At 36.9% G+C, this 20,368-nt stretch overlaps 1 protein-coding gene across 1 annotated transcript; it reads left to right on the top strand.

Annotated features, from left to right (window-relative positions):
• Positions 1–1,633: 1,633 nt before the first annotated feature.
• MSMO1 (methylsterol monooxygenase 1) lies at positions 1,634–15,696 on the top strand. Its single transcript, XM_074229009.1, has 6 exons — positions 1,634–1,763; positions 6,860–7,141; positions 9,764–9,912; positions 10,936–11,062; positions 12,125–12,279; positions 13,227–15,696. Exons 2-6 carry the CDS (start codon positions 6,887–6,889, stop codon positions 13,429–13,431), a joined length of 891 nt encoding a protein of 296 aa, XP_074085110.1. The 5' UTR covers positions 1,634–1,763; positions 6,860–6,886; the 3' UTR covers positions 13,432–15,696.
• Positions 15,697–20,368: the final 4,672 nt, after the last annotated feature.

Here is a 20,368-nt window from a genome sequence, read left to right as displayed (position 1 = left end):
ACAGACCGAAGCAAGCCATTTTTCACTTTATTTTTTTCTTTTGTATGAGTCTTCTTGTACAACTGTATTGGGGATAAGTTAGAAGCCTTTTCAATAAAATAAGGGGTGAAGCAAGGACGTCTATTATCATCTCTATTAAAAATGACCAATATACAATTGGACATGGATAACTTATTCTTTATTGCTTTCTATCTCAGAAAGGCTGGTGAGGGTACAGTAGGAAGGGGGAATAGAATTTGGAACACAAATCTGTAAAAAAAAATAAAGAAGATTGGTGATGGCTTCTTGTACAAAGCAGAATTTTACTCAATATCTTAAGGAAATGATCTAATCCAGAAAGAGAGAGATGGGGGTGGGGATTGATGAACATTTTTGGACGGACATTTCCCTGAGAATCCCTTGACATCATCCCCAAACCTCTCCTCCTTTCCCCCAGTCTCTGACAAAGCGGCCCTTCTCCTTGTCAAGGGTGACCTAGAGCATCTGAGCCCATCCACCAGTAGACTGCCCCCTCTACTCTCCTCTTTCTCTAATTTTCAATCTCTTCCTTAAACACCGACTCTCTCCTTTGTGTCTTCAGACAAGCCCCCAACTCTCTGTGGTCTATCTCTTCTTCCTTTCCCCGCTTCCATTTACTCTCCTGTGACTCATTCCACAATCCTTGACAATCCTATGAAAATAGTCCCCTGTTGCCAAGGCGTATGATCTCTGGGTCTTCAGCCTTAATTGACCACAAGCTGCTGCATTTGATGCTGTTTTCCTGAATTTTCAGACTGTTGTTTTTTTTTTTTTCCCTGGTTCACTCCCTAAGCACTAGTGCATTGGGTAGACCCTCTGCCCTGCCAATTCCACACACACACACACACACACACACACACACACACACACACACACACACACACGTGAAGGGGTCCCAGGACCCCGCTTCGCTCACTCTCCTAGCAAATGCAAACGACACGGACGACCCAAGGCTTGGAGACTTGATACCCCCGTGATGGTGGGCACTTTAACTTCTATGAGTCTCCGTTTCCTCATCTCTAAAATGATGGGGGTGGGTGTTGGGATGCTTCTAAGGTCATTTCAGATTGCACCTCGATCGTTCTAAGGTTGCAAAACAGCGAAAAGAATACTGTAATGGATGTATTTGGATAAAAAACAAATTCCTGTGCTGGGCGAGTCATTGTGCTCTTTCCGGGCCTCAGTTTACCCTTTTGCAATCTGGTGCGGCCACGTGAGGTTCTGGATTCCGGACCTGGATCCTCATGAACCCAGTCGGGCAGGCGGGGGGAAGGGCTGGTGTTCCAGGTTCCCCCCCCCCCCCCCCCCCCCCCGCAGCCCTCCCCCGCGGACCCAGGGAAAAGGTTCGCAGACAAGCTCAGCCCGGTTGCCCGGGCAACGGCTTAAGCCCGCCCTCTCACGCCGTCACCAGCTCCGGGCTTCTTGGAGCGGGGCTCGCTCTAAGGCGGCTGATTGGTTAGGAGCCGAGGTCTCACTATCCTCACTCCATCGGCTCGACCAATGAGAGCGGCAGCCGAGCCCTAGCCCCGTTTACGAAATATAACGTCAACCCCCGGGATCGGACCAATCGGCGATCAGAGGCCGGTCCTGTCCTCCGCCCCAGACCGGCGCTCCGGCCAATAGCGAGCGGCGGGAGCCGGTAGCGGCGTCCACAGTTTGGTGCGGGGTGTCCGTCCGGAGGCGCGGGGCCGAGGCAGGCTCCCCGGGTTCGCTGCTGCGGCCTCTCCTTGGCGCGCGCGCTTCTGGTGAGTGGGAAGCGCCTCCGGGGCTGGGGGCGCCATGGGGAGCTGGGGACCGGGACGCGGGGCCATGCAGCCGCGCGGCCTTGCCGCACCCCGGGCTGAGGGCGGGGGTCCGGGCCCGTCTGCGCCTGCGCTCCGGGGGAGCCGGGCCCGGGCCGAGGATGGAGACCGGAGGCCGGCCTCGCAGCGGGGGCGCCCGGGCACAGGCGGGGAGGGAGAGAGGGTGGAGATGCCCCGGGACGCCCCTCGGCAGCGCAGCAGGCTGGGCGCAGACTCCCGCGGCCCGGGCCGCCTTCTCCTCGGCCCCCCGCGGCGCCAGCCAAGGGCAAGGGCAAGGACGAGACGCGATGTGACTCAGGAGCATCCCGGCCCGGCCCGGGGCCCGGAGGGGCTGCGGCTGCCCGCGCCGACGCCCTCACCCCTTGGGGAACACGAGGCTTCTGCCCCAAAAGACAGGCCACTTGCGCCTGCATGCGCGTGGTGCAAGTTCCCATCTCCGGCGGCCTTGGCGGAGCCTCCACGGTCACGGTTACATCAGAGGAGCCCGGGGGTCGCGCCAGCCGCCGGCCCGCAGCGGGAGGAGGGCTCAGGCCTCCTTCGGGGGTACAGAAGGGATCGACGTGCATAGACTCCCTCCCCCCACCCCAGTATCCCCTTGTTGATTTTGCTTTGCACCATCTCCTCTGCTCCTGACCCCCCAGGAGGAGGCGGGCCTCGTCTCTGCCTTCCTGGGCCACTGCAGTAGCTGCTAGTGTAGATGTAAACAGATTTTTGCATCCATATAATCACTTATATATGAATATGAGATATTACCTGTGTATTGTTTGTGTGTGTGTGTGTGTGTGTGTAAAACTCTGTTTTCTTTTTCCAGCTCCTAGCCTGTACCTTTCCAGGGGGGACCTGGAGGAAAGTCTGAAGTGTGTTGGGTATATCCTCACACCATTGAGATCATATCCCCAGGACCCCTTTCTCCTCCCCTTCAATGAAACTAAAGTGACATCCCCGATTCTGCTACTCTGTATCTCTGTGACCGGAACCAGTTTAATTCACTTGTCTGGTCTCATAATTGTCAGAAAAGTCTATTTAGAACAGAAGCTGATGAATTTTTTTTGCGTCGTGGGCCCCCTTTAGCAGTCTCTTGAGGTCTCTGATTGGATCCCTTCTCTGATTAATATTTTAAATGCATTAGATTATAAAGGAAACCCATTATATAAGCAAGTTCATGGAAACCCTGGTTTAGGAAATTGGCTCCCCTGTATTAAGTCTGTGAATGAGGTAAGGATTCTAGAGCATTGGGATGAGTGAGCTAAGGATTCTCAGAACATTGGAGTAGGGCGTGGGCAGCAGTCTGGCCCACAGACGCAGAGGCTGCGCATCTTGTACTGACAGGCAAGTAAGGCCAGAGAGAGAGAAGCAGGACTGGGGGCCAGATTGGCATTCAGATTATGAAGGGGTTTAAATGACAGATTTGAACCCTTTATATCTTATCCAATTAAACTCTAGGGAAAGGTGGCAGAAAAGCACTTATACTTTTTCTTCAGAGAGTATGAATTATTTTCTATAAAGTGGATGGTCTGAAACTGAAATCAGCTACATATAAAATCTACCATTTTGATTGATATGAAATGACATTCTGTTTTACAGGTAGTCTTCAGATGCTTAGGCATTTGTACTTTGAACTTTAAAAGGAGAATTTTGGTGCATGAAGTATTGACCCAGTAATCATTCTAATAGGAAATGATCTGTATGTTTCTGGGGTAGATATTAAACATTTAGTGATGTTGCCCTCCATCATCCCATTTCCAACTGGTTATCTATAGCCATCTTAAACTCCACATGAAACAAGTCATTATCTTCACCCACCATCCTCTGAAAGATCCTACTAGAAATTGTCCTTAAATCCTCACTGTCTTTTCCTTCCTTATCCAATCTGTTGCCAAGGCTTGTGATTTCACCTTTGCAGTATCTCTCTTCTGATACTGCCTCTCCCTGGAATTGCCCTCCTTTCTTCATTCCTAGAGCACTGCAGTACTGCTAGTTGGTCTGTCTTCCTCAAATCAGTCTGGCCTCCATTTAGCTGCAAGTGATTTTCCAAAAGCACAGCTCTAACCATGATACTTTCCTTCCCATTAAAAACTCCATTTGCTCTAGGATCAAATAGAAAATATTCTTTTTGATGTCTAAAGCTCTTCATACCTTACCTTTCCAGCCATTCTGAAGCTTACGTTCCCCTCCCCCTACACATTCTATTCTTCAGTCTGGTGACCCTGGCCTACAAAGACATTCTGTCTCAGTTCTAGGCATTTTCACTGTCTGTCCCTGTTCTTGGAATGCTTTCTCTTATCTCTACCTCCTGAGTTCCAAGTTCCTTCATGTCCCAGCTAAAATCCCATGTTCTTCAGAGAGCCAATCCTTCTTCATTCTAGGACCTTCCCTCTGTTGATTGTTATTTATCTTCTTTATAACTGTGGTTGTTTACATGCTGTAAGCTCCTTGAGGTCAGAGATTGTCTTTGGATTCCCAGTGGCCTGGCACATTGTATGCCCTTAATAAATACTTAATTGATAATTTCCAGATGAAACAGTCTCAAATTGGGCCTTGCATCAACACTTCACAAGACATCTTAAGAAGATGCCTTGCAACTTCTTTGGACATCTTTTGCCTCTTCATATTATTATTATTCCTACTATCTCCCCACCCACAAAAGCTTCAGCTTGCCTAATGGTTTCTTGCTTTCAAATATTTTAAACAACTGATTTTTAAGGCATATTTCCTTGACTACACAGACTGTGCCTTTGGCCTCTCCCTGTCTGTCATCAGGCAATTATCTGCTAAATACTGGGGATGCCAACAAAGGCAAAAACATGGTTGTTGCATTGCCTCCCCTGGTAGCCAAATCTACCAGGAGAAGATTTTCTAAAATTTTTAATAATGGCAAATGTCAAGAGTATTTGCTTTTATTAAGACTAAAATTTATCATATTAAATTGCTAAGTTAGTAATGTACTTCGAAAACACAAGCGGGCAGCTAGGTGGTGAAGTGAATAGAGTACCAGCCCTGGAGCCAGAAGGACTTAATAATTATCCAACTGTGTGACCTTGGGCAAGTCACTTAACCCCATTATCTTGCAAAAATCCAAAAAAACCTCACACAAACATGTTTTTAGTATTTTTTTCTACTATATTACCTGACTTTTTTTTTTAATTAAATTTTTTATTTCAGCTAACACAGTCTACCTCATTTATCTGTAAACAAATTCCAGCTTTGACCGTGTCCAAAAAAATGTGTCTCTGGGATTTTTCTGTAATCCTGTTTTTTAAAAAAGTGTAGTTAGTGAAAAATGAGTTAATTGAAACTATTCCTTTGTCAGATAACCATTGGAGCCTTCTAGAGACTACTTTTCTTAAAATAAAGGCAGTAAAGGCAAACATTGATTCAATATGTGCTGACTTTCTCATTAAATTTGTACACGGTAAAGAACCAATAATGAGTTCAGAAAATCAGGTATCGTGTTTTAGACTTAGACTTGGAAACTTCCTGACTTGGGTCATCTTTTTTTTTTTTAAATACCTGAACTCCAGTTTCTCATCTGTAGAATAAAAGTTTTGGAGTAAATGGTTTTTAGAGTTTTTCTCTAACTCAAACTTTAAATAAATTTGAGTATCTTACCTTATAAACTTGAGTTTTCCCTCTCTTCCCTGCAATAACATCTTCTAAAGATTTATTGTTTTTACACCATAGTTATTTCCCTTTGATTTCTAATCTGCATTCAGTCCTCTTTTTAAAGAAAAGCCAACATAGTCATTATGACTAACAGTGTACATACAGCACATTCCACTTTCTTAGTCAACCCTACCTTTGACTGAGAGTGTTTATAAGGTAATTTTATTAATAAACTTAATCACTAAAAAAAAGTCTAGTGGATGAGATAATCTGCATTTAATTCCAAAGTACCTTAAATTTTTGAAAGTTCTATTTTTTTATAATGTTAAAGAAAATTACTACTATTAGTTTATATAATAGGACGTGGTTTTTTAACTGAGTCCTAATAATGAGCCGCATTAGCCTGAATAAATTATTTTAGCATTATGTTACGTGCTTATAGTCATAACTAATTTGTGTCAAGAGGCACACTTTTTGAATGGGTTAATTCTGCTGGAGACAGACAATTGTAAGTATTTATTTCTCTACTAAGGAAGTACTCAAAATTACTTCAAAGACAATCCTTGGTCAGTATAATTTCAGGTACCATCCAGAAAAAGGACAGATCTTAGTAGCATATTGCTTTCAAATATAATTCCCTAAACAGATTATTATTTCTATTTGAATTGAAACAGAAGAAAAATACCCCCCAAAAAACTTGTTTGCAAAAATTGAACAGTCTGATTGGGTAGCCAACACATACCACAATGTTCTGACAGAGTAGATTAGAAGTAATCAACAGAGAGAAATCATAGACTTTATGGGAGGAAGAGAATTCCAGGCATGGAAAATGTTCAGGTTAAGAGATAATGTATGGGAGGAACAATAGCAACTAGACCTGTGTTTCAGGATCTGAGATTATGTGAGGAAAGTTATAAGCAGACTAGAAAGGTAGAGGGTACAGCTTATGAAGCATTTTCTAAGCAAACAAAGGATTTTATATTTGATCTTGGTGGCAATAGCTAGCCATTGGAGCTGATTGATTTTGGGGGAGATGAGTGACATGGTCAGATATGCTTTTAGGAAGATCATTTTTACACTTAAGCAGCAAATGAACTGGAGTTGATGAGTTAAGAGAGAGGGATAGTAGTTCAGTTAAGTGTTGAGTGGTGTGAATCAGAGTAGTGGCAGTGATAGAGGAGAAAAATAGAAGAAATGACATGTTATAAAGTAGGAAAGACAAGATTTGACAATTGATTGGATGTGGCGGCGAGAGTTGGCATCTAGGATTGCAACCCCGAGTGACAGAGAGATTAGTAGCAATAAGGAAGTTAGAAAGGGAAGAATGTATGCTTTTTTCACAGCTTTAGGGACTTTTAGTAATCTTTAAAAAAAAAAAAACAAGTTAAAATTTAGTAGAGGGTCTTACTATCAGTTTGTTTTATTTTCTTTTTCAGAATAATAAAGCTGGAGAAATTTGAATAATGGCTGCAAATGAAAGTGCCAACATCTTTGGTTCAGTATCCTTGGCAGTGGAATATTTAGATTCCTTATTACCTGACAATCCTCTTCAAGCACCGTTTAAAAATGCTTGGATATCCATGCTGAATAATTACACAAAGTTTCAGATTGCAACATGGGGATCACTCATAGTTCATGAAGCACTCTATTTCTTGTTTTGTTTACCAGCATTTTTGTTTCAGTTTATACCTTATATGCAAAAATATAAAATTCAAAAGGTGAGTAAAATATATGTGAGATTGCATAATTTATTATTTATAAATGTTCAAATTTTATTTTTAAAAATCTCTTTAGAAATCTTTGCCCTTGAATGAGTTTACTTCTCTCATAGCACTAGGGAGACTACATCATTGACATCTTTCTTCAGTTTTAGTTGTATTTCACTTTTGAAAACTTCAGGTTTCTAGATTATGACTTCAAAATGGCTTTGACTGTACCTTCTCTTTCCCTTGTTATTTTTGCTTCCCACAGTTGAATTAATAATTGAGTAGATGAAATATGATTTGGAGGTAGAATTCAAATTCTATATATGAAGTGGAGGTGATTCCTAGATTGACAGTTTTTCACTATACCAGTAACACTGATTACATCTTAACATCTGTCATTTATAAATTATTTAAGTGACAATTTACTTAATTTCTCTGAACTTCAGGTTTCTTATCTGTAAAATGGAAATAATATTACTTGTTCTCAGGATTGTTTTGGGGGAAATTGCATTGTATATGCAAATTGTTGTAACAAGTAGATAAGTCTACCTCCTATTGAAGGAAGTGAATAAGTGTTTTCCGTTGAGTTAGACTAGTTTCCTGTCTATCCATGGTATATTTGGATGTTTGCTATATTTGTCATGTACTTTTACCAGCATGGTCATTCTCTTGAGGACCTACGGTGTAAAGAAGATTAAGGAACAAAAACACAAAATAGAAGTGTAATGGGTAAAAAGGTTTGAGAGGAAATTTCTAGGTAATCTAATCATTTTATTAATTATTGCCAGCATGTTACTAATAAAAGGATGGTCATTTGGCCATCGCTCTCTTGTACCAAAGATCAGTCCTTGAGGTAGGCCCACAGTTTAGATGCCCTTTGAAGAGTAGGATTTCTTAAGGGATACCTAATCAATTTTGATTGGTTAACACAATGGGAAGTAGAACACATGCCTTAGACCATTCAAATCTTGGTCAAAGAGACATCAATTTCCATATCACCTGTGTTAATAATAGCAAGAATAGACATTTTTCCAGATTTTTCTGAGCAAGCACTATAAGCAGGAATATACTTATTAGCTCAAACTTAGAATTCCTTTTACTGTATGATTATTAGAGCTTAGCCTGGTTAAATCTCTTATTATTTTCTGAATGAGGAAGTAGAAAAAAGGGCAAACCTTGGTTTTCCAGGTAAACCTGATTAAATAATGACTTATTAAATATGAGAGAAATAATTTCTCATGGAAGAAAGAAAAATGGAAAAAGGACTCATGCCTTATGACTATAAAATAAATGAAACCAATTTTTCTTGATTGGTAAACCTGACCCTCAAATCATTTTAAAAGTGTTTGAGCATAGTAGTTGTTATAAAGGAGAATAAGATTATTTGGATGAGTAAGTCCCAGTATATATTTTCACAAGAAAAGTAGACAATCCCAAAATACTCAGTCTTAATACTTTGTGGTTTTCCCTCAAACAGTTCTTACGAAGTGTTCAAATGTAAGGTAATGTCATAATCACAATTCACTATCCAAAGTCAATATACAGATTGGTGACTGAAATAGATACTTGATTTTGTGAATTAAAGTTAGCCTTTGCTGGCCACATTACTAAGTAAATCTTTCAGGCCTTTTGTTGCTAAATAGCAAGTACTGAGGATCAAAAGATGGAAAATTCTTTACAGGCAGGTTTTGGTCTATGCATTTGAAAGCTCGACATGGCATATTAAAAATGCTTGGATGTCCATGCTGAATAATTACACAGTTTCAGATTGCAACATGGGGATCACTCATAGTTCATGACTCAAAATGAAAAAGCCTTCAATTGTGTTTTAGGGACAGGGTTAAAAAATGCAACAAATCTTCCTGGACTTATTTTTTGAAAGTCACTAAATGGTTTTAAATATCTTCAGAAAACCTTTCAAAGATGTCTATCAAAATTGATTCCTAGAAATCCTTCTGAATATTTTGAGTTCAAAAAAGGTGATCTTCCTACTTTTTGAAGGAAAAAGTTAGGAATTGAGGAGTACACACACACACACACACACACACACACACACACACATATGATATAGAAGGCTTTATGGTATATTCTGATTTATAATGAATTAAATACTTTTTCCTCTCATTCTCGAAAACTTGGAATCAGTTCCTTGTTTAGAAATATATTTCTTAATTTTAGCATAATCTCTGACTTCCTAAATGATAAGTTTTCCTGAGATGAGTGCCATTGAGAAGCTGGAGTTGTTTGTTTTCCTTCTCTACTTGGTTTCCTTAGGGAGCCTATACAGCTTCCATAACAATAGGAAAATTCTGGCAATACTTACTACTTTATTGGGTGTCTTCTACCTTATGTCCAGTAGGAGAAGTTATGAGCAGCAGAATATTAATTTGGTTTTAGTTGTTAAGTTTGAAAAATGACTGAATCTTATTTAGCCTTTTTGCAGTTTCTTCATTTATAAAATCGATATAATTGTATTTGCTATGAAACTGATGAAAGTTTTGGAATTAAGGAGCACTAGATTAACTTCAAATGCTCTAAGGGTTTTGGGAATCAAAACCCAAAAGATTTAACAAAAGTATTCAAGTCCTCAGTACTGGTTAATACTGAAAATATGACTTTTTTTTTCTCCAATAGGAAAAACCAGAAACTTGGGAAGGCCAGTGGAAGTGTCTCAAAGTAATTCTCTTCAATCACTTTTGTATTCAGCTACCTTTGATTTGTGGCACCTGGTACTTTACGGAGTATTTTGATATTCCCTATGATTGGGACAGTATGCCAAGATGGTATGTAGATGAGCCTTTGATTTTTACAATAAACTACTGTTATATTATAATTTATAATGACTAGAATTTAAGTATATTTCTAGATGCATTTGAAAATAAATGAAGCATATTAAATGTAATCTCAGTTGTTTTATTTTTGTATGCATTTCATTGCTGAAGAGGGAAAATTTGCTTGGGAAATCATTTCTAGAGATAGAAGTTTGCATGGTGCCATAGAACCCTAGAGTTATTTGGAAATGTTGAATTGATGTAGAACATACTTGAGTGGGGATCTCTTCAGCCTTCCTACAAATGATCAGTCTCATTTTGAATGTCTCTAGTGGTTAGAAGTATCTCAACGCTTTAATTGTGAGGTTCTTTTTTAACCCCCTTTTATCAACTAGATATTTGCAATTTTTGTCCATTGGTTTTAATTCTGCCCTTTTTTGTGATAAGCAAACAAAAGTTTATTTAATCTTCTGCTCTTTTAAATGTTTCCTTTTCCTCTTCTGATTTGTATACCAGTGCTGGTTTGTATTGATCATCACTTTTCCAAATGCTTACAAACCACTCTTAATCATTTGTAGAATTTTCACAGGAAATTCTATACAAAATGCCATTTTGCATGTTTCATTGCCTGTGCATAACTTAATGCTCATTCTAAGAGAAGCAGACTGTTACAATAAAAAGAATGCTTGGAATTTGAGTCAGGGAGACTCAGTTTGAATCCTGATTCCAAAATTTATTAGCAGTTTTATCACTGACAGATCATTGAGCTTTCCTTCCTATAACATGAAGATAATAATAACTATGGTACCCACTTGAAAAGATTGTTACAAGACTTAAATATAATGCATGTAAAGCATTTTGTAATCTTTAATGTGACATCCCACCTGCATATCTCTGATTACAGATATGATTCAACATTGGAGTCTATATCTGTGGGTGAGAGTATAACATAGCTTAAGTTAAAAAGAAAAGCAGAGAGAGAGTGGTAAAAATGGAAATATTTTATGATTCATAATTTCATTTTTATCTGTACAGGCACATGCTGTTGGCCAGATGTTTTGGCTGTGCAGTGATTGAAGATACCTGGCACTATTTTCTTCATAGACTTCTACATCATAAAAAAATATATAAATACATCCATAAAGTTCATCATGAGTTTCAGGTATGTTTCATATTGGAAAATATGATTTCATGAAAGAATGAATTAAAATTTTGTTAGATTTAACATAAAATAGCAAAATTGCTAAGAACCTTAAAGTTTTGGATGATTTAGAGGGGGTTTTAGGTTTCTTTGTTCCTCCCGCCCCACCACCCTTCTTTGGTGCTAGTTAAAGAACACTTGTTGGGACAGCTAGATAGCACAGTAAATAGAGCACTGGCCCTGAAGTCAGGAGGACCTGAGGTCAAATGTGGCTTCAGACACTTAAATGTGTGTGACCTTGGGCAAGTCACTTAACCCCATTGCCTTAAATAAAATTTTAAAAAAAATTTTTTAAAGAATTCTTGTTGTTTTTAAAGAGGCGGTTGTCCAAATCCTTACCTGCATATGTCTTGTCTTCATGGTAAATTAAGTATTGAACAAAATTATATATTTATTTCATCTCTTCATTAAACACAGTCCTGTTACCTTGGCATCCCAGTCTTATCCTGCTGCCTAACTGAAGAATTGTGTGTTGCTCTCTTGACTGTGAAAAGTCAGAAAGGACTATATCATTCATATCCTAATTTCCTTTATCTACGCAAATATATTTTGATGTGCTATTTATATACATAAAATATACAGTATACAATTTATATATAATATTATATTTAATATTTTTATCTTTAATTTCTACATCACCCCTCCAAAAGTCATTTTTTTCACTGAGAATCCAATTTCACAGCTGGGACATTATATACCATCCATGGTGTCACCAACATAAAATTATGCATTCCTAGTGATGAAAGTCAGTCAAGAAAGAATTGTTCATTAAATATTTGTAAAGTATTAGCAACAATATTAAATCCCTTTCAAAGCAATTAGCTTCTGTTGTGCCTGTTATACCAGGATGCTGACTGTCAGTCATTTGAGATCAGTTTTGAGAATCCCAATAAGGTCTATTTGCAGTAGTTTTCATCCAGGGTGGTTTTTTTAGAACTGTTGATATTTATATCATTTGGGGTTTTTTAAAAATTCTTTGGTTAATATATATTTTTTTAAAATAATCTTATCTGCCTTTTGTAGGCCCCATTTGGAATAGAAGCTGAATATGCACATCCTCTGGAAACTCTCATTCTTGGAACAGGGTTTTTTATTGGAATTTTACTCTTCTGTGACCATGTAATTCTCCTTTGGGCATGGGTCACAATTCGCTTGATAGAAACTATTGATGTACATAGGTAAGTTGTGAATCCTTTTTAGGTAATAAAACTGTATTATATATATCCTAATGATTAGAATGTGCTGTTTACTTGAAGATATGTTTAGATACTCTAGTTTTAGAACAGTAAGTTTTCTTCTCTCTTTTAAAGTTTTCACAGTAATTTCATTCTGTTTTGGTCTCAAATCCACAATTTTTTTTAAACAAGCAGCCATTTTCTTCAACTCCTCTCTTTCTCTCTAGTTACAAACAAAAAAACAAAAAAAAATCCTCACAACAAATATTCCTAGTTGAGCAAAACAAATTCATTCATTGATTTTGTTCAGAAATATATGTCTCATTCTGCATTTTCAAGTCCTTCACTTCTCCAGCAGGAGGGTGGGTATCTGTTCCATTTTTGGTCCTCTTATCATTGCATTGATGAGAGTTCTAAAGTCTTTTTTTTTTGTTGTTTTTGTTTTTTGCAAGGTAATGAGGTTTAAGTGACTTGCCCAAGGTCACACAGCTAGGTAATTATTAAGCATCTGAAGCTGGATTTGAACTCAGGTCATCCTGACTCCAGGACTGGTCCACTGCGCCACCTAGCTGCCCCCTCTAAAATCTTTTAAAGCCAAAACAGGAATTTTTCATCCTTAAAGAATGAGCATATATTTCATTGCATATCTCTACACAGAGACTTGAAGTAACTACTTCTAGATTCTAAGAACAAAACTCCCCTTTGTAGATTTCCTCCCTACATATTTGATTGGTCATTAACAGTTATCAAAAACCAAAACAACTTTTTAAAAAACACTCCTCCATTGATTTGTTTTCCTCTGAGATTGCCTTCTGAATGCTTCCTTTGATTCTTTCTTGTCTTCCATGAATATACTACATTTCTTTAGTTAAAGAACATGCTCTGATTTTAATTTAATGAAATAAGCTCGAATTCATATCCATATTGATTTCTTAAAATTTCCCTTTCAGTGGTTATGATGTTCCTCTCAACCCTTTGAAATTCATACCATTTTATACTGGTGCACGGCATCATGATTTCCACCACATGAACTTCGTGGGAAACTATGCTTCAACATTTACATGGTGGGATAGACTCTTTGGCACAGATTCTCAATATATTGCCTACTCAGAAAAGATGAAGAAATTGAAACAGCTGGATAAAAAGACCAAATAAACATCTGTAAACTTTCTGGAAGATAAACACCTAAGAGAATGGTAGCTAAAATTGCTTCAAGGGGGCCAAAACAAGCACATATCCTGGCTGCTAAATGATAAGAACATTAACACCCTGCTGTTATCGCTCTAGTGAGAACTTTTTTCTACTTTACATACAACCTCTGTATATAGAAATATGTATATACATAATATATATTTAATAATTATAGATTTAATGAGGAAATTTAAAAGGCCATCTTATAAAAAAGCAAAAAAGCCTTAAAAGTATTATATAAATTTTTCAAACATCTTTTTGAGATTAGTAATCCATAGATTCTGAAGGAAGATGAAGTTGATGAACATTAGCCTTTTAAAAATAGAATGCCCTTTGTGGGAAACACAAGTTTGTGGTCATGACCTCCTTTTGAAACTTGAGCATATTTTTTTAGTCTACCTAAAGATCAAAATATGAAGAGTTTGTGCAAGATTAGGTTTTACACTGAATAAATCAAGCTTCAATTCAAGGAAGTCTTGGTTGCATGTGCAGTAGCCTTGCATTGCCATAAAGCACAGGATTTATGGGAAGGGCTGAACTTTGGTTGTCATTCAGAAAACTTCTCTTTTCAAAGGATTCCTGTTTAGTTGCAATGTGCTGCAGTCCTGGATTGACCTAAGTAGGGGATTTTAGGCTAGAGGTTTTTGCAATATACTTGATTTTTTTTTTGTTAAATTGAGCCTTTCTTGCTACTCCAATGGTTGTTTTTTTTCCTTATGTCTCTTGCATTTACATGATTTTGATCTATGTGTTGTAACAGTGAACTGACTTGCTGCTGTTTGCATTTGTGGCTATTGGAATAAAGATGTTTTTGATCTGTGATGATCTGTAGTTTTAATCATTTTTTTTAAAGTAGCTAATTAGGGTACTTAATTATTTCTAGGAGGAATGTGGGAGCCATTCCAACTAAGAAAGTATAGGAGTGTGGTGTTTTTGTCTTTGTTCATAGTATGTCACCAGTGTATTATCTAGGTAGGGAGGGTGGGTAGTGTGCAGCTATGGAGAAAACACTGCAAATGAAGTCTGAGAAACTAGCTTCCAGTTCTGTCACTCAATTGCTTTGAACCTCAGCTTCCTCATCTGAAAAATGGAGATAATACTAGCCTACCATAGAGTAGTGATGTTTATTTTACCAAATACAGGAAGAAATGTTAAAGACAGGATGTTTGAGATGCTCTTGTCTTGACCTGTGGAAAAAAGTGGGAGGAGATAGAATAACTTTTTACTTTGCATTTTGGAAATGTAGATGAAGAGTCAGGGAGAATGCTAATATTTAAATGTTGGATTTTTTTAGATTTTCTTGATAGGGTTGGTGACTTGGATTCTAGAATCAGAGGTTGTTTATTATGCCATTTTTCTTCTATCTCTTTTGTCTTGGGCATAGTGGTTTTTTTTCTTTTTGTACTAATTTTAGGTCATGGCCTGTATTAAAAAAAAGATATGATTATCCAAAAGATTCCTTGCTTAATGAACATATTATTTATGTATATATTTGTGACCTTTTTTAACACTTAGAAAGTTATTACTGCTGAACTTTTAGCACCACTTTTGATGATTTTAACATCCTTTAGATAACAAAGCTCCACCATTGTTACATTTTTCAGTTATATTCTGGATCATTTTTTTTCAAAGGGATACATTAGAAAAGGGAAAAAGAAAGTCCCAAAGTAGAGGAAATAATCAAATTAAGTGATAATATTTAATTTTGGTACTTTGAGTTTATCAATGTGGCTACTCCCTCTGACAGTAAGATGCAGATCAAAACCCCTCTAACTGCTTTCTGTGTGATCCCACATTTTCCTATAGTTTCTTCATAGATGACTTACACAATGAAGCCTTCATGTAATCCTTTTAGTATCATAAAGCTATTAATGGGCCACCTGAGTTATCTTTTGAGTTTTAGTTTTCACTATTTGATTGCATAGCCCTCCTTGTTTTCAGTGAAACAAACCCATTTACTAGTTGTATCTTGAAACAAGTGACTCACCTTCTCTGAATTTTCTATAAAATGTAGAGTTGTGCCTTCCTACCTTGTGAGAGGCAGACAAAATGGTACTTAAATGTTTATGAATTCTAGCTTTTATGCTAGGTGGGTTGCAGTACAGATCATCGTTGGTGTCAGAATGCAAACTTGGGCATACTAAGACCTACCATGCATTTTTCTACTGTCTTTTCATACTTATAATTTAATTATTTGAAATCACATGTTAAAAAATATATTAATAAAATTATTTTTGTGATTGATGGTACAGAATTGTTTTAACCTATGAGAATTATGATATTGCTATCTTAATTTCACTTTTTGTATAGTAGATATTTGTATAGTAGATATTTTTTCAAAATTCTTGAATTATCCACTATAGCACTGTTTTTAGTCAATAGATTTTGAATGTTTTTTGTTTTTGAAATGCTTAATTTTAAGAACATTGTGAATTATATTACTTTCAGCACTAGGTGATAAAAATGCAAAAAAAGTTACTATTTCCAAAGATGTATTTATCCAATAATTTAAGGGCATATTTGCCTAGTTAGCAGTAGTTGCAAAAAGAGCATATTCTGAATCTTAGATCTTAATATGATTCTTCCATTGTCTTTCCCTAATTCTGATTTTTTTTTTGAGTCAAAACATTAAGGCTGGCTAATCACATAGCTACTCCCATTCCTGAAGCATGACCTGGAAGCAGATAATGCATCCTGGGTGAGTGAAAGTCAGAGATTGGATATTCTGAGTCAAATCTGGATGTAGTTGACTTCTGTTCCTTCCACATACTCCAAAAGGAGACCAGAAACTACAATCTTCATTCAGAAAAACAACTTTCTCTAAGTGTGTACTGACTACACTACCCAGCAGGGGGCTGCCATGGATTGGTATTTTAACCCAGGGCCCCAAGGACTGTTCCCACAGTTCTGCTCTAGTCTGCTCAAGCCAAAATGAAGATCTTGATCCCTAGCCAAGCCTGAATCCTAAGGTCAATGACGCTATGGGATGATAGCAGACAAATAAGATAAATCAGAATATTGAGGAGCACAAATGATTGGCATGGGCAGCAGTTCAGTAATGGCCCTGATTGTATGTATTTTCAGCATGGGTTGGGGTTAGCTCTTGAGTGGATAACACAGGAAAGAAGATCAGTATTGGGAAACAGAAATGTAAACTCATAGACCATCTGTATAAATAACTAACGGAACTTCCCAAGTACTGTGGAGGTTCCTGGGAAGCTACAGAGCTGCACGTTTCAGTGTCAGCCCCTCGTGGAAATTGTGGCAGTCTATGTTTTACTGTATGATGGTTTATCTTGAAGATAGAGTAATAATGCTTTATGAATTGTTCCTTGTCCTGAAGACGTCAGGGTGTGAATGCTAAGCATACCTTGGGCTATCTGTAGTGGAAGATGTTCCCGATTTTCCTAAATCCACTCCCATTTTTGTTCACTTTTTCCCCACTCCTGTAAATTGTCCCCCTTCTCCCCCCTATCTAAGTCTTAACTTTTTTTTTTTTTCAGGGCACATTTTACCTCTTTTCCCCCACCATGATGAAGAACTTTCCTTTTTTCCTGTCTATATCCTTTGATCCCAGTAGTACCTTAAAGATGTGTTTCTCTTTTTATTATATTTATTGTTTATAGCTTCCTTTTGCCTTGGTCATCCTTTCAACTTTGCATCTTTTACAATGTACAGACTTTTGTGAGGATAATTACAGATAAGGGACTGGTATCTCTTACAGAGGGTGAGCTTGATTACTAAACATGTCCTTTGTCATTCTTGGGGATTTGAATGTTAAAGTAGGTTCAGGGATGGGTAGTGAAAACTGTTAGAAAACATAGTTTAGGTGTGAGAAGTCAAAGAGCAATATGACTTATTGATATCCAGGCAGTTACAAGCTTCACACTTGGGTGTGTTGATTTGCAAGAATAGTATTGGAAGGTTTGGCAGGTGATGACGACCAGGGACTAACATCACAAGTAGAATGAACTTAGTGGTTATCTTCAGTGAAATTGAACCAGTGTAAAGTGCCTACTCTCTAGAAGGCACCGTATTAAACAATAAAAGAATTTAAAATCCAGTTCCTTTCCTCAAGAAGTTTTCATTACTGCTAGGGAGGGATACAGCATACAAAGAGTTAAGTACCAAATATATTCTAATACATTTAAGTTCTAGAGTGAGTACTAACTGAGGAGATCGGGAAAGGCCTTGCAGGTGTTCTATAAGAAAGTTGAAGAGAGAACAAATTGTAGGAAGATAGTCTGGGAAAATGTTTGGATCAGGTTGGGGAACAGACCAACTGGAATTGAATAAATGGGAGTACAGTTAAATTGGAAATGAAAGTGGGCATTAGATTTTGAAGGACCTTTGAGTGTCAGTCTAAGGTTTTCTGTTTTTGTCTAGAGGCAAGTTACCAGAGATAATTACTTAGAGAGTATACTTCTGTCTCTGCCCCCCCCCATGTCACTATTACTACCCTTCCTTTACTTCCCATAAATTTTTCTCCCCTTCTTTCTTTTTGATTATTAATCAAAATTTTTAAAAAATGATCTTAAAATATTTTAATGTGTTAATCTGCAGTTCTGGTCTATCCTCTCTGTCAAGAAATGGGAAGCATAATTTATCATTCTTCTACTGTTATGGTTGATGATTGCATTAATGAGACCTCTTTAGTCATTCAGGGTTTTCTTTTACATTCATTATTGTGGTCATAGTGTGTATTCTCTTGGTTCTCTCACTTCATTTACATCAATTAATGCAAATCTTAGCTATCACTGAACCTTTTCCTTTAACATTTCTTGCAGTGTAATAATTATTCCATTATATTAATGCACTTCTTTGAGTAGTGAATAGAAAGCTGTCTTAGAAGCCAAGAGGACTTAATACCTGGGTGCTAAGTCCTGTCTCTGACCTTCATTATTATGTGATCTTGGGAAAGTCACTTAATGTATTAGGGATCTAAACAACTCTCTAGAACTGTAATTTTTAGAGAAAATAACTAAACTACATTGAGAAATCTTATATTAGTGAATTTCCCAATTGAATTCCCCATGCTAAAATAAAAATGCCACTATAAATATTTTCACACCCTCTCCATCTTTAGCTCCATAGGGATGGTTAGTAATAGTATTGTAAGATCAATTTAGTAACAGGCTACATTTTCTGGAATAATTGGATTAATTCACAACTCCACCTTCTTTTCTTATTTTATCCCCTCCAACAGTTGTCATTTTTGGTCATCTATGCAGCATTGATTGTTTTAACTTCAGTTGGATTTTTTTTTAACTTCAGTTGTTTTAATTTGCATCTCTCTTGTTATTGGTGATATGGAACATTTTTTCTCTTTATTGCTTACATAATTGTTTTGAATTTCCTATTAATATTCTTTGTTAATCTACTTGATGTCTCTTGTTCTTATATTTGAATTTATTCCTTATATTTGTAATAGCAGATCTTCATCAGAAACTTCCTGCAAAATTCGTATTTCTCAGTCAACTGTTCTATTTTTAACTGCATTAATTTTTCTGATGTAGAAACTTTCTAATTTAATATATTCAGAATGCTCATTTTATCTATTATATCATCTGTCAAGAACTCTTCTCATATTCATAAGTTGTGAAAGGCATTTTTTCCACTGTTCCTCTTGATTTTTCTATCAACCATATTATATATATATATATATATATATATATATATATATATATATATGTATTGCAAAACCAAGTTTGGACTAACATCTATCTTCTATTTATTAGTTCTTTTTTTTTTAAGATGCAGGTAGTATCTTTCTTCTTAGGTCCTTTATAATTAATTTGGTATTTATAATAATGAAAATAATCTATTCTCTCAGCGTCATTCTTTTTTTTTTCACTGTCATTCTCAAAACAGTATTATTGTTTCTGTATACAAGGTTCTCTTAGTACTGCACATTTAATTCTTCATTATTTTGTGCAAGTCTTAACATGTTTTGTTTTTAAAAAATTATTGAGCTCATTATTTCTTATAGCACATAATATTTTATCACAATCATATGCTTCAACTTGTCCAGTCATTTCCCAGTTGATGGGCTTCCCTGCAATTTCCAATTCTTTGCCACCACAAAGAGAGCTGCTATAAACATTTTAGAAAATAGTTGTTCTTTTCCTTTCTCCATAATTATCCTCAAAAATAGACTCAAGTGGTGGAATTGCTGGGTCAAAGGATTTAATCTCTTTGAACGTAATTATAGATTGCTCTTCAAAATGATTGGATTACTTCACAGTTCCAGCAGTAATGAATTAATGTCCCAATTTTTCCACATTTTCTCCAGCATTTGTCATTTTCCCCTTTTTTAATTTTAGTTAATCTGATAGGTGTAAAATGAAAGGTTGTTCTAATTTGCATTTCTCTAATCAATAATAATTTAGAGAATTTCTCTAATCAATAATAATTTTCCATTTATCTAAAAATTTTGTTTTCTTCAAAATGGACTGCTTGTCTATGTCCTTTGATCACTTATCAATTGGGTAATGACTCATATTCTTATAGAGTATATATATTTTTAATGAGACATTTGTCTCATAAACTAGGCATTTTTTTCTTCCAATTTTTTGCTTTCCTAATGATTTTGGCTATGTTTTCTATGTACAAAACCTTTTTTAAACTAATGAGGTCAAAATGATTTATTTTAACATCTAATTTTGTTCTTTATCTCTTGTTTACTCCTAAATTGCTTATCCATAAGTCTGATAAGTATTAAATTTTTCTTTTCATCTAGGTCATTTATCCATCATGTTGATGGTCTGTGTCCAGTTTCAGCCACAAGGTTTTCCCAACAATTTTTAAGCCAAATAATAAATTCTTATCCCAAAATTTTAAGTCTTTGCCCTTATTATGTTTATTTGCTGCTGCAAATTGTATATCTTGCTCTATTCCATTA

The sequence above is a fragment of the Macrotis lagotis genome, chromosome 3 (genome assembly GCF_037893015.1).
Source record: "Macrotis lagotis isolate mMagLag1 chromosome 3, bilby.v1.9.chrom.fasta, whole genome shotgun sequence".
NCBI lineage: Eukaryota > Metazoa > Chordata > Mammalia > Peramelemorphia > Peramelidae > Macrotis > Macrotis lagotis.
The sequence above is the reverse complement of the archived record's forward strand: the minus strand, read 5'-3'. Positions and strand labels throughout refer to the sequence as shown.